Raw genomic sequence first — 13928 nt, 5'->3', positions numbered from 1 at the left:
TACTGTTGTCGAAAGAATCAACGTATTTGATGGAGTCAACCATCGTTCAGCTTCTCTTTGATCCCGTCTTCAGCTCCGGCCCCATTCCGACACCTCCTAGGCTCCCACCGACAGAGATATATCGACTGTGGAGCTCGAGCAGGACGAGCACAGAGGATCCTGTTTCTCCTCCAACTTTTCTCATCTTCGTCTTTGACACCTCGACTCCCTAATCGTAAATCCCCAATCTCCCTCGCGGCAAGTGGCGTCTGATTATCTCGATCGCTTTGCCCCTCCACCTCCCCCACATTTCTCTAACAGGCAGCCGGATTCCAGGATATCCTTTTGCTCGGCCCCTACAGTATTTACCACTCCTGCTGCGAGTGTCTTTAACCGCCAGCCGTCAGTTTTCTGCGGCGCGAATATTCGATGGCCAACGAGGGTGCGAGCTCTCTGCAGCAGAGTGCTAGTCAAGGGCCCGCTGTCTGCTCCGATCCTCAACCTCCCCGACCAACTCCAGCCCGTTATGCGTAAGTTGCTCTTCTATTTCGATCTTTGGTAAACCCCAGAGCCAATGCGCGGAATTGTCGATTGGAAGTGGAGGCAGAGGATGCTTACTTTACGCCCTGCACTTCAGCTCGACGCCCTCTTTTGAAAGCCCCCAGAGACACCATCGCCGTAACCCGAGAGCTCGGCGTCCTGTAAAGGTGGCTTCCCGTTCCAATCTCTTTGCTGTTATCTTTTTCTTTCTTTCTTTCTTTGGGTTTAAAACGTCTTTATTAACGGAAAGCGCAGGAAACACTCAATGCTCGATCAGAGTATACCCTCAGCCAGGATGATGGCACGGCTGAGCACAGAATTAACCAATATGTTATCAAACAAGAGATTGGTCGCGGTTCGTTTGGTGCCGTGCATGTTGCTGTTGATCAGTTTGGAAACGAATATGTGAGGCTCTTTAGCTATCCATGGCTTGCTGCGATCTCTAATTGATCCTCAGGCCGTTAAAGAATTTTCGAAAGCTCGTTTGAGGAAGCGCGCGAAGTCGCACCTTCTTAGACGCTCTCGGGGCCCAAAGCGCCCTGCTGATGGGCTTAATTCCCCACTCCATCGACAAGATGAAGAAACGCAGAATGCGCTCTATCTTATCAGGGAGGAAATCGCCATCATGAAGAAGCTACACCATAGCAACCTGGTATCGCTAATAGAGGTTTTGGATGATCCGAGCCAGGACTCTTTATATATGGTCATGGAAATGTGCAAGAAAGGTGTGGTTATGAAGGTCGGTCTTGAAGAGAGAGCGGACCCATACGATGACGAACGTTGTCGCTGTTGGTTCCGTGATCTTATTCTGGGAATCGAATATCTGCATGCCCAGGGGATTGTTCATCGCGATATAAAGCCGGATAATTGCCTGGTAACGGGTGAGGATGTCCTCAAAGTGGTTGACTTTGGAGTGTCAGAAATGTTTGAAAAGGATTCGGATATGTTCACGGCCAAGTCTGCTGGGTCTCCTGCCTTTCTACCACCGGAACTATGCGTTGTTAAACATGGTGATGTTTCAGGAAAGGCGGCAGATATATGGTCCATGGGTGTTACATTATACTGTCTACGATATGGCAAGCTTCCGTTCGAAGAACACAGCATTTTCGAACTATACGAAGCGATTAAAAGCCTTCCAATTGTTTGCGAAGGGGAGCCCGATGAGGCGTTCAGGGATCTGATGTCCAAAGTCCTGGAAAAGGATCCCTTGAGACGGATACAGATGGACGAGTTGCGTGTACGTGGCTGTGCTTTGAATGACAGCGTGTTTGTTCCTAACCAAAACTATAGGAACACCCCTGGGTGACAAAGAATGGTATGGACCCTCTTTTGTCCAAGGACGATAATACGGCGGAAATAGTCGGTCTGCCGACAGAAGAAGAAATGAACTCTGCTATTACAAACAATTTTGTTCATGTTTTAGCTGTGGTATGTACCCAAATAATCCCCGACTAATGTGAGGGAAAAAAAAAAAGACCTAACGACTATTCATAGATGAAAGCAGTGAAGAAATTCAAAGGCCTCCTAGGTCCAGCTAGAGCTGAAACGCCTATGCAAAGCATCCTTGGCCAGGAACATGAAATTCACTTTGTTGAGCCTCCCATGGAAATGGATCCAGATGAGGGTGTGTCCGTACCCAGCGTGGGACATTTCAACAAGAGCCAAAGCCTGAACACACACAATAGAAGTGCCAGGGAGCGTGAGGATGTTGTCAAAGGATTCCATCCACGGCGGCGGGAGCCTCTCCCGTACCCTCTGCCTGATAATAGTGATCCTATTAGTGGATACGGTGCCGTCTCGTACAAACTAGCGAGAAAAGACTCCGGTTCGATACGAAGCGTTAAAATAAGGGATGATTCCATAGAGGACTTGCCTTCTCTATCTCCAACCGCCCCGCTTTCTCGCGCTAGTTCGACTACAACTAAGCGCAGCATGGAAGGCACACGAGGACATGCACGAGATCCCTTGGAAGAGGAGTGCCCATTCCTATCGATCGGCCCTTCTACTTTCACCGGTTCGACCACTACAGATACCAGGAGTGCCGAAGAACCACCCATGATCCTAGGTTCAGAGGGACTAACAACCACGATACCGTCTGATGAACCGGATTCTATGGTAGAAGATTATTATCCAATGGTAAGCGAATCACCCGGCGCCGCAGAATTCGACATCTACGAAACAGCGTATCGAAAGGAAGTCGAACGCATTCGAGAACAAGGCGTCTCACTACCGAAGGTGTTCCTGACTCGCCGTGTAGACGGAAAGGACGAGTTAAGGAAACTAGTCAGGGAAACCACCATGAGCGAGCCAGCCATGGGAATAGGAAATAGAATTACCGTGCCATCAGCTCAGAATTTTGGCTCTGCAGTCAGCATGATCAGAGCCCAGTTGGAAGAGCAAAAGAAGCAACAAGAACTAGGCCAGGGACCAGCCTTAGCTCAAGCTCTAGAAACATCAATTCCATTGGCTCTGTCAGGGGGTCCCGAAGAACCGACGATATCGACATCACCCACCGAGGTAACCGCCGCCACAACTGGGACCGAAACACCATGTTCAGAAGACCAGGGAGGTAAACTGCGCAGTTTACTTAGCCGTGCTAAACGCGCTCGAAGTCCTTAACAATACAGACGGGAAATTGGCGCCTTTAAACCTTTGTGCAATATATAGCCGTCTAGACCGAAATAACACCCCTCCGAATCTTGCGGGCAGGCAGTCCGAGTACAGTATTATGCGCGAACACGACTGTAAGGCTGTTGTTATATCCTAGATATAGGTGGTCGCTCATTGAATGTTCTACTCTTGCATTTTCGTAGCTACTCACTAGTAGTATAGCCTTTAAGAGATTTCATGTATCATAGTACCCAAATCGCATGAGCGAAGTGATATCGCTAAGTCCAGTAGTACATACTTGGTCCTACAATTTGTGGCAACACCAATGAAACCCGAATGCATAGCAGGGCAAATACAAGCTGGTTTTAGGCATGGTTTCTTTTTTGGACGAAAGTCGAGAATAGTTGGCTCTATATATGCAACCTTCGTAATGGCTGTTATATCGAGGCCTTTCACAAGCTGACTAGCAGTAAATAAGTACATGTACATGACACATTAAACTCTAAGTACGTGAAAAGATGAAAAAAAGGAGAAGCAGAGACGAGTGGTCAAGAAGATATTGGGTCAGAACTAAAAAGAACAAAATCATAAGCTGACCCAAAGTGGTGAGAAGGAAAGTAGTTGAGACCCATGTAAAACGTAATATTCATCAGGCTTTCCGTTTGCAACGAACATCTGAACAGGAATGGAATGCTGAGAGCATGCGATTGATACAGCAAATCGCTATGCAGAAGGGATCGTATTCGTCAACTCAATGAGTCATGAATTGGGCACATCGAACGAAGAAAGCAAAAAGAGGACTTGGGAGAAAAGAGAGAATTAATATGTCCGGAGAAGAGGTTTGTCCGCTGCTCTAGCCGCCGGTGGTTCATCAGGACAAATGCGCGCGTAAGGGCAACAGACTTGTCTTTCGAAAACCCAAATCTTCGGCAAGTATATCGATTAGGAATGGTCACCAACGTCGGCAACCATAATCTCGGTTGAACCACCCAGTTAGAGAAAAGAGAGTTATTAGGTAAAAAGAAAGCCAAAAAGAAAGCCAAAATAAGTGGGAGCAGAAAAAAAGAAAGGGATAGGTTGAAGGACGAAGAAAGGATAAATATGGGAGGGGAGACGAGCCGGTACTCGTGGGAGTATGCGTAATTCGTGGGTTTCTTTCCCTTAGGGTAGTACGTTATTCGTTTTGGTTTTGCAAATCGGCTGGTAGGAGGGCGAATCAATGCTATCTATCGCTAGTAATCGATGGTGTAGCTCATTCATCGTGTCGCATCGAAATAGGGAAAACAAGGGTGCCGTTTTTTCTTCAATGAAAGGATATCCATTATTCTGTTCGTTTTTCGGTGGTTGTGGTTAAGGGAACTTGAATGTCTGGTGCATGTGGTTCGTCTGGGTGCCGAGGAGAGGCATGAACGAGACTCCGCCGGCTGCTGTCTGTGAAGGGAAACCTGTCAGGAGGTAGAGATTCGTAAGGTCGGTCTCCAGGCTCTATGCGTGGTATGGCCTCTCTATGGCCGAGTTGCAATTCCTGCGGAGAAGGAAGCGTCTGCCTGATTTCTTGTGGTCGTGGCAGCTCCCGTGATGTCGGGCCCATCTCACGATTGGACATACTCCTCATTCGACCTTCGTCGTTGGGCCCAGACATTGGCACCATTCTTAGTGGTGGGGGTACGTAGCCCATTCCCGGCTGTGGTATGTTTGGAGGTCGATTGCTGGTATAGACAGACCCACTGGCCTCGATACCCGAAGGGCTGGTAGGACTGGACGAAATCTTTGATTTATGCGACCCAGACCGAGACGGCGGATATGTCTCACCGCGGGCTTCAGCAGCTGCTTTGCGCCGCTCCGATTCGGCCTTGCTTGGTCGACCTCGTTTTCGTGGAGGTTCACCTGAGGCTGTGACGCCTCCCGCGCCTGGGGAAAGCATTGCTGATGCGCCACTCTCGCTGCTGTAAGAAGCTGGGCCAGTGACAGGACGAGGTTGAATTGCACGCGGGAGAATAGGTTTGTCTGTTGGGTATAGAGGCCGCTTCCTCACACTAGTACTCGGATCCAAATGAGGCACCTGAGGCGCGGGAGCATGATGTCGTGGTGGAGGAAGCTGTCCAGCCGCCGGGTTGGCTTGGGGCTGCAGCTCAAAAAACATATAATTAAATGCTGTTTGACAAGAATTGAGGGAACGGCCTAGATAGAATACGTTTAGCCGATGCTCGGATATCGAAAGGCAGGTCCTGATAGACCCGGCGCATACGGCGAATGGAGGAGAGATTTTACCTGTAGGAAGAGGAATATCATTCCAACTCGGTTTGATCTTCATGTCCTGGATCATTCTGAAGAGTTCGCGTGAGGAGACGCCGGCCTTCTTCAAAATTTCGGTAAATAGGGCATACTGGTCATTCGGTAAGCTTAAATCATTCAGCCAATGAGGCGCAGCGTGGCCATTTTAAACGTCAGGATTCGAATGGGATTTGGCATTGATGCATACCTTCTCGTCCTCGGTCCATGGAGTTTCCTGTGAATTCGACATATCCAGAGAACCATGTAAGCCGAAAGCAGCTAGCTTTGCTTCTGAACAGAAGGACGACCTAGAAGATGGAAAAGCCAGGCGAGCTAGGATGGAAATGCGTCTTTATATCCAGTTTGACAGCGGATATAGAGATCGTCGCGTCGCGTGGCCGAGATAGTTGAATGAACCGCAGATACAAGGAACGAGTGTAAACGAAGGATGAAACTGACGACACGCACAACGGCAGTAAAGCTGAACTAGAGCTAAAGAACAGGCAGCGAAAAAAAAAAAAAAAAGGAAACAAGAAGATATTGAAAAAAAAGTATAATAACCACAGAGCCTCCCAAACGGAATGATGCGTCTACACCATGTATCAACACGTGGTAGCTCGAAAAGGAATTGGAAAGTTGGTTGACAGCACAACAAATGAAGACAGAGCCCAGCGGCACAAGTCAGTACAAAGAGTGAACCGCGGAGAAGAGGGAAAGGGGGGCAATTATTATGCAATCGACAGTATACATTGAAGGTCAGGGCGGGGGTCAACGAGAGAAGCGGGACTCATAGAGGGTCGTATAGTCAAGAGACCTGCAGATGCTCGGGAAGAAAAGACGGACGACTATGAAAATGGGTTGATCAAACGAGGAGAGCCGAATGGGTTAAGTTGCAGTTACTCCTATGCTTTAGATCAAGGGCATAAAGAAAGGACCAGAAACAACGATAGGAAAACAACGTTAGTGGATCGTTACCCTGACTTCAAAAAGGACCGCGGACGCTGTCGTTGCTGGAGATCGAATCGCATCAAGATTAAGCACTTTCAACGATGCACATTGCCACCAAACAGACGTAAGAACGAAATGGGAAAGGTAAAGAAGGAATGAGACGGAGCGGGGTGGGAAGAGAAGGGGTTCGGAGAACGATAGACGAAAGAGAGACGAGTGACAATCTATCTTTGCCCCAGGAACTTTTTCTCTTGACCAAACGTACTTTTAGTTCGGAATCGCGCAGGCCAGTACTAGGACGGGAACCGCAGGCATGTGTCCGGAGGGCAAGAGGAAAGCTGCAGGGGCTATTGACTGTTTCTCGTTCGCCTCTGCGTTCTCCAAAGTCGCGAGTGAAGGAGCCACAGGGAAAACAAGACAAGACTTCTCGGAGAAGAATAAACAGAAAAAATAAGAAAAGAAAAAGAAATAAAGTCTGCGGAACCAACCAGGCTAGGGTGGATCAGGCCGTGTTCAACCAAGAAGAGAATAGTGTTTCAAAAACGATGGTTTCAGATGATTCCAAGCGCTCACACGCGTTCTGCAACGAGGATGGAAAGGATCTGGGGGAAAGGCACCCAGCTTTCTCCTACAGAGAAAAGGGGCACGAGGGAACTCTGGATACGCCGAACAAGGATATGAAAGACTAGGAGGGGTGCGAATCAGTAGGGAAAAGGGAAAAAAGACTAACAATGCACAGAGTGGGAAGCTGGACGGGGTAGAAGAGCAGGGGGGGGGGGGAACAACAGGCTGCGGCTACTGTTGTACTCTCTCACTACGTAGTCAGAGCGGGTAGAGAAAAACAAAGATGAAATAAAATAAAATAATAATAACTATGCAAAATATAAACGCGGGAAAAATCTAAATATCAGTAAATCAAACATCATACAAAGACAATTGGAGAAAAAGGAAGTAAGTATTGCACCATCAACAGGCGAAGACTGGAGAGCAGGGGAGAAGCTTGCCGTTTGACTAGATGTCGCCTTTTTGAGGGGTCACAAGAGTTCTGGTCCCTCACGCAGGAAGCAGCGCGTTACGAACGTATATCATGGACGAAAGGCGATTGGTGATAGGTGGACATTGACGCCCCAGGACGTTGGGTCAACGGAGGGGATAATCGACGTGTTTAGAAAACGAAAGCTGTTTAGGGAGAGCGAGGTTCGGGGCCGTCTCCCGGATGGAGGTAGCGTGGGCGATCCAACCCGACGCCAATTCCTTTTTCTGCATGGCTTTATTATTAGCGATCAATTGATGCGCTCCATCCGGACGCAGTCACAGGACTCGCAGCGACGTGCATTGGCCCTATTGAAGATAGCGGGAATGCAACGACAATGACTGGCAGAAAATGGACGGCGGCGGAGGCAGTTGATAACCGCAGGGTGGGGTTGGGGGCTCCGCAATAGGCGCAGGCGAGACCAAAATCCTGAGGGCTGGGAGAGGTCAACAAGAATAATCCAGTCATCAGGTAGAAATACCTAGGGTCGTGCCCTGGGCTCTTCCAGCCGCAAGTTATACCTAATTGGCCAAATATTATCCCAGTATTGTTGGAGCGGGAAGTTGAGGTAAAATGCGAAGATACGCAGACCCGCCTCATAAGAGGCCAGCGCAATAATAAGGTTAAAAAGAAAACAAGGCAACGAAGCACCTATGAGTGGCCCTGTTTCCCGTGGTCTCTTTCCATCAAGCGAGCTGGATCGCCACCTGCCGAAATTATGATCATATGGTTATCCGGGCGATAATTTTAGCCTGGGAGAAGGGCCCATAGAAAGATGGGGGTATTTTTCCAGAAGAACACCGCTACACCAACGGGGAACGGTGTCAGAGTCTCAGAGAACTTGTAGTTTTGTACACCGCAGAATGGTGAGTCGAGACCTTGAACGAGCCAGCGTCTGGCCAGTGGCCAATGGGTCCGCCAATGGGATTTTCCTTTGGAAATGTTATTAGTCGATTTCTCGTTAAGGGAGATTCGATCGATGATACCCAGTCAATAATATTAATGGCCCATGCACGAGAACCATCAACATGCAGGAGAGACGACGCCCCGCCGATTTGAATCAACCGTCCGGGAGTAGCCCGGCAGGATGCTGCTGACATTGTTGCTAGGTCATCCGCATGGGGCCCGGACTAAAAGGGCGGCTTCCAGAAAGGACATGATGGAAACGTTCATACATTCTCGCTAGAGATGGTGATACTGCAGCCCGGGTGGGAGCTGGAGGGGGAGCGAGAGTGAAACCAGAAGGCGAGAGCCCAGAGACTTTGGCAGGCGGGAACAGAAGGAAGGGACGGGACTTGGAAGGCCCACTCCCTCAGGTACCCGTCATCGCCGGTACGCTTGTATTGGTCCAGGAACTATGGATACCCAGTTATTATAATTACAGTACTATTAGTATTCTTGACGATTAGTCTACTGGAATAATAATAATTCTAATAGAATGCTCCCGAGTACTCCGTACGACATCCCAATTCTCAAACAAAGTAGTTCCAGTTACTAGGATGGAGCTTCTGATCGTCCTCTGTGTACCATGATGAGACAACGGAATCCAGTTGACTCTGGAGCATTGTGCTGTCCTGGTGGGCATCATGATTATCCATCCAGGCGCTGCAGTCTGGGGTGGTATTTCCCTCGACTCTGATCGTGGATTTTGGGCAAGAACCAATGCGAGCCCACCACGTATCCGATCAATTTGAGATTCCCTCGGCATCTTCATCTCACGTCGGGTCCATTTGAGTTTCCCCTGATCAACAGCTCGGTCAAGGTTCGAAGCCTGCTCTCGTGTTGGAGGCAACACCCGTTCATGCACGAGACTCCATCTGGATTGGCGAGCACTTTGTCTTTGAGCCATCTCAAACACGCGGCCCAGCTAAGATAAGTCCATCGTTTCTAGACAAAGCCATTCTATGGTGTATACCCACCTGCGCGAAGGTACTCTCTTCTCACCAACTCGATAATCCCTTCCTAGGTGTTCCGGACACACTGGACAGCTGCAACTCACCCGCGCTCATGCAGCGTTTGAAATGAGAAGTTCGTGCCCAATCGCTAACCGCCCCAAACCGCACCAATGCTGGAGAACGGTGGGAAATTTCCCGAGCCGTCATTCCATCCTTGATCAACCCCCGTCGCGTCTCATCTCACTCTCACTTTCTGTCTATCTTGTGCACATGCCCTCCGCTGTAAATTCGCCTCTTCGTACACCCCCGCTGCAGGGCGGGTTGCCTTAACGATTTGGCAATTTATGACCTACGACTCTGTCTAATACGCAGTGGATCATGAATTTGTTGGACACAGATTTATCTTCAATGCATGTTAAGACGATGCACGATTTTGGCTTTAAGGCCGCGGGCTCTTCTCTCAGCAACCTGCTAATCTACACCGGTTGGCAGAACCTTACAACCTGGTTTGCTTTCGCTCTCTCCGTGGGTAGCTGGAAACATAACGTCTGGTCGCATTTCTGCTGAAACACGACCCCAATGGTACACTTTGGTATTCTAATGTGATCTGGAAGATGGCGTGAGGCAGAGAATTTTATACTCGGCCTTTTCCTTTGGGAGCCATGGCTTAATCGCCGCTTTCGCGATTATCTTAACTTCGGTAATCGACAAAGAGTACTGGCCTGGAGACGAGGAATGGTGCAGCAGCTGCATATGCCAATCGTCTGCACCAGGGACTAAGGTCGGAAAGAGAGACGGTTCCAACCGAGCGAATGTTAACTCTCACCATTGCCCGAAGCTGAAGTATGCATCGCATGTTCATTAGCTCGATCTGGTCGTTGACAACGTCTTTTTTCTTTCTTTTTTCTCCCCGAGTCTTGACTGACCGACGAATCGCCCTTTCATAACCACTCCGTCTCCATTGAGGGGTGGTGCACTTAAACAGCTGTTCAAATGCAGAGAATAGATAGTTGGAGGCTATCCGTGAAGGATATAAATGCAGAAGGCAGGGTTGAGAAGAAAATGTATGCAAGAACACTGGAAGATAGAATAGAGTGAATTCCTTATTATCCCTTCCCCATTATTACTGTGTCTTGGCATCCGCAAAAACGTGGACGGAAAGAAGCTCGACAGTGATTCCTCTCCTCCAATTTCTTCCTCCCACTTCAAACTTCTCACCTGCCTACTTCTTTTGTCGCTTCCCTCTCACTCACAGCTCAAATTCCGTTCCTTACACCCTGTTTCTTTTGATTTGCCCTAATCTTCTGGGTCCAACACCGACCTCCGTTTGGACCCTTGTGCGACGCCGTCTCTGGCTCTGATAGTTTTGCGCGCCCCGTCCGTGTCGTCATGTCAACTCATGACAACGCGGACTCTCAGTCAGAATTTGTTGCCGATGGAGTTACAGCGATGAAACTAGAGCCGTCAGATAATCTCTCCGATGCTCCGATTCTCAACGGTGGAGGGGTTACAATGAAGCCCGACTCCCAAGCCGCATCGCCAGAGCCTGGGATAAAGAGCGAACGAGCTACCACATCCCTAGCGAAATCTCGATCCTCCTCCCGCACTCCGGCCAAGAGCGAAAATTCGGAAACAGTTGAAGGAGATCTGAAGGGAGAGGGGGGAAATGATACGTCCGGTACGGAAAGGGTTGGAGGAGGTATCACCGTCAAATTGGAACCGGGACAACCTCCAAAGTTGACTCGTAACTCCTCACAAAAGGTCATTCCGCGACCACCACGACTTTTTCTGGACCTGCCGGACAGTACCAAGGAAGCTCAAAAGACATTTGAAGTGATCGAAGCCTGCCAGTATGCCAATAAATACATGGGCTATACGGAACATGCAATGGAGTGTGATTGTGCGGAAGAATGGGGTGAGTTTGCTTTTGTTCGCTTTGTTTGTTGTCTGAGCAGTTTTGATTTTCATGCTGCATTGCCCCCGCCTTTTTCGCCTTTTCTCGCAGAATAGAACTCGATAAGTTCTGTTTTCGTGTTGCCGACGCTTAAGTTATCATTATCTCAAACTCTGTTCTATTTAATTTAACTAAATCGCCTAGATACCACTAGTGCTACGAATCGAGCTTGTGGAGAGGACTCAGACTGCATCAACCGCGCGACGAAGATTGAGTGCATGGGCGACTGTGGATGTGGACCTGATTGCCAGAACCAACGATTCCAGCGAGGAGAATATGCGCGCGTGGCTGTAATCAAGACCGACAAGAAGGGCTATGGTCTCCGCGCTGAAGAAGATCTGCGGCCGCATCAGTTTATTTTCGAGTACGTCGGGGAGGTCATTAATGAAGGTCCGTTCCATCGCCGCATGAGACAGTATGACGGAGAGGGGATCAAACATTTTTACTTCATGTCCCTTAGCAAGGGCGAATTCGTGGACGCAACTAAGAAGGGAAACCTTGGGCGTTTTTGCAATCACTCTTGCAATCCCAACTGTTATGTCGATAAGTGGGTTGTTGGAGAGAAACTCCGCATGGGCATTTTCGCTGAACGCCATATCCAAGCCGGCGAGGAACTAGTTTTCAATTACAATGTGGATCGGTATGGTGCAGATCCCCAGCCGTGTTACTGCGGTGAACCCAACTGCACGGGCTTTATTGGTGGGAAGACTCAGACAGAGCGGGGAACGAAGTTGCCAAATGCGACAATTGAAGCCCTGGGCATTGATGACGCCGATGGATGGGATACTGCCGTTGCAAAGCGGCCGCGGAAGAAGAAGATGGGCGAAGACGATGAAGAATACGTGGACAGTGTGCAACCCAAATCATTGGATGAGAGTGGGGTTACAAAAGTCATGGCGGCTCTTATGCAGTGCAAGGAGAAGTGGATTGCAGTCAAGCTTCTTGGGCGCATTCAACGTTGTGATGATGAACGTGTGCGCAACCGGGTAGTGAAAATGCATGGATACCAAATTCTCAACTCTCAACTCAGCATGTGGAAGGATGATTATAACGTTGTGTTACAAGTCTTGGACATCCTGGACAAGTTTCCCCGGCTAACGCGTAATAAAATCATTGATTCGAAAATCGAGTCAACGATTCACCCGCTAACCAGCTGCGGTGACGAAAGAGTCGAGCAAAGGGCGACTGTGCTATTGCAACTCTGGTCGACCTTGGAAGTCGGTTACCGCATTCCCCGTATGAAGCGAGATCCCAATGCCTCTACGCCGGCTGTCAGTCAGTTCCAGCGACGAGAGAATGTCTCAGACGAGCGACAGCAACGGTCTATATCGCGATCTCGATCTCGATCAATCGAGGCTCCTCGCGGGCCAGCAGCACAAAAACGGGGTGGCCAAGGCCCAAGAAACCCACACCACCATCATGGCCCTCGCCCGTTCCGCCGACGGTTCGAACCTCTCCCACAGGGGTGGTTTGCGGCTGAGTCAAATGGCAGGACATACTACTATTCCGCTCGGGGCGATACTACCTGGACACGACCAACAAAGCCGGCACCTCAACCGCCACCGCCGCCGAAAGAGTCGAGAGACAAAGCCCTTCAGAATATCATTGACGGTATCATGAACGCAAAGGAGCAGACTCCCAAAGAGAAAAGTGGCACTCCTGCTACCCCTCAGCCATCTAAGCCTACACCAGAGAGCAAAGATGGGCAAGAAAAGTGGAAGAACTATAGTGAAGAGAAGCAGAAAAAGCTCTACGAAAACACGGTAAGTTAGTCCCTGTTTTAGACCAACCGTGGCTAAAACTAACGTGTATAGCTCTTTCCCCACATAAAATACGTCGTTGATAAGTTTAAGCACAAGCTTCCCAAAGATGATCTTAAACGATACGCGAAAGATGTGGGTGCTCTTGTCTCTCGCCGTCGTCCAAGTGCTAAAAACCGCTGCAGGTAGCGAAAAAGCTAGTTAACTCAGATTTCAAAAACAATCGAGTCGAGGATCCTACGAAGATCGACGACAAACAACAGAAGAAAGTCAAAAAGTTCTGCAAAGAGTTCTTCGATAAGGCTGTTGCTAAGCACCAGGCCCACGAACAGCGCAAAACCCAGAAAGTTACCGAAGAACACGGAACAGATAAGAAACCTGCGACACCAGCCGGTGGCCAGAGCGACGGCGAGGACGAAACTCCAGATGCGAAGATGTCAGACGACGAAGGTAGTATGGAAAAGACAGGGGCTGGTGGTGTTAAACGAAAGAGAGACGAACTTGGCGTCGGTAATGGGGATACCCCAGACGACACACCAACTTCGTCAACCAAGCGACAGCGCTCGTCAACTCCCCCACCACCCCCTCCGCCTGCCATGGCTCCCAACGACGATGATGCTGACGACGACGACGACGACGACATGAGCGTTAGGAGCGATGAGCCTGACGCTGATGTTGACGAGGTTGTTCTGGTCGGCAACCCAACACCGCCTCCTCCGCCTCCTCCGCCTCCGCCTCCGCAAGAAGATGCCGACCCTCCAGACCCAAGTACAGACCCGAACGGACACGACTTCGAAGGATACAGCAAAATGAACCGGTCTCACCAGACTCATATCGGCATCAAGGGAAATGTATAGAACCCGTTTTCTTTCAATACTTATCACCCTTTTACACAACTATCCTCTCTAATTTATTTAATTGCTACGTGGGATGGA

The 13928-nt window shown here is 49.3% G+C and overlaps 4 protein-coding genes across 4 annotated transcripts; 2 read left to right on the top strand and 2 right to left on the bottom strand.

Moving 5' to 3' along the window:
• Positions 1–408: 408 nt before the first annotated feature.
• APUU_70402A (putative calcium/calmodulin dependent protein kinase) lies at positions 409–3138 on the top strand (the record flags this gene model as incomplete). The annotated part of the gene is made up of 6 exons (XM_041695271.1): positions 409–509; positions 617–686; positions 775–924; positions 977–1756; positions 1810–1947; positions 2014–3138. The coding sequence occupies 6 exons, from the start codon at positions 409–411 to the stop codon at positions 3136–3138; spliced, it is 2364 nt and encodes a 787-aa protein (XP_041561018.1).
• Positions 3139–4450: 1312 nt separating this feature from the next.
• APUU_70401S (putative AT DNA binding protein) lies at positions 4451–5653 on the bottom strand (the record flags this gene model as incomplete). The annotated part of the gene is made up of 3 exons (XM_041695270.1): positions 4451–5310; positions 5401–5515; positions 5612–5653. 3 exons carry the CDS (start codon positions 5651–5653, stop codon positions 4451–4453), a joined length of 1017 nt encoding a protein of 338 aa, XP_041561017.1.
• A 1974-nt stretch (positions 5654–7627) lies between these two features.
• Positions 7628–7984, bottom strand: APUU_70400S (uncharacterized protein; the record flags this gene model as incomplete). Its single annotated transcript, XM_041695269.1, has 1 exon — positions 7628–7984. The coding sequence occupies one exon, from the start codon at positions 7982–7984 to the stop codon at positions 7628–7630; it is 357 nt and encodes a 118-aa protein (XP_041561016.1).
• Positions 7985–10668: 2684 nt separating this feature from the next.
• On the top strand, positions 10669–13850 carry set2 (SET and WW domain protein; the record flags this gene model as incomplete). The annotated part of the gene is made up of 4 exons (XM_041695267.1): positions 10669–11194; positions 11378–12996; positions 13048–13128; positions 13179–13850. 4 exons carry the CDS (start codon positions 10669–10671, stop codon positions 13848–13850), a joined length of 2898 nt encoding a protein of 965 aa, XP_041561015.1.
• Positions 13851–13928: the final 78 nt, after the last annotated feature.

The sequence above is a fragment of the Aspergillus puulaauensis genome, chromosome 7, assembly GCF_016861865.1.
Source record: "Aspergillus puulaauensis MK2 DNA, chromosome 7, nearly complete sequence".
Lineage (NCBI taxonomy): Eukaryota > Fungi > Ascomycota > Eurotiomycetes > Eurotiales > Aspergillaceae > Aspergillus > Aspergillus puulaauensis.
Note: the sequence above shows the minus strand (reverse complement) of the source record. Positions and strands in the feature narration are given on the sequence as shown.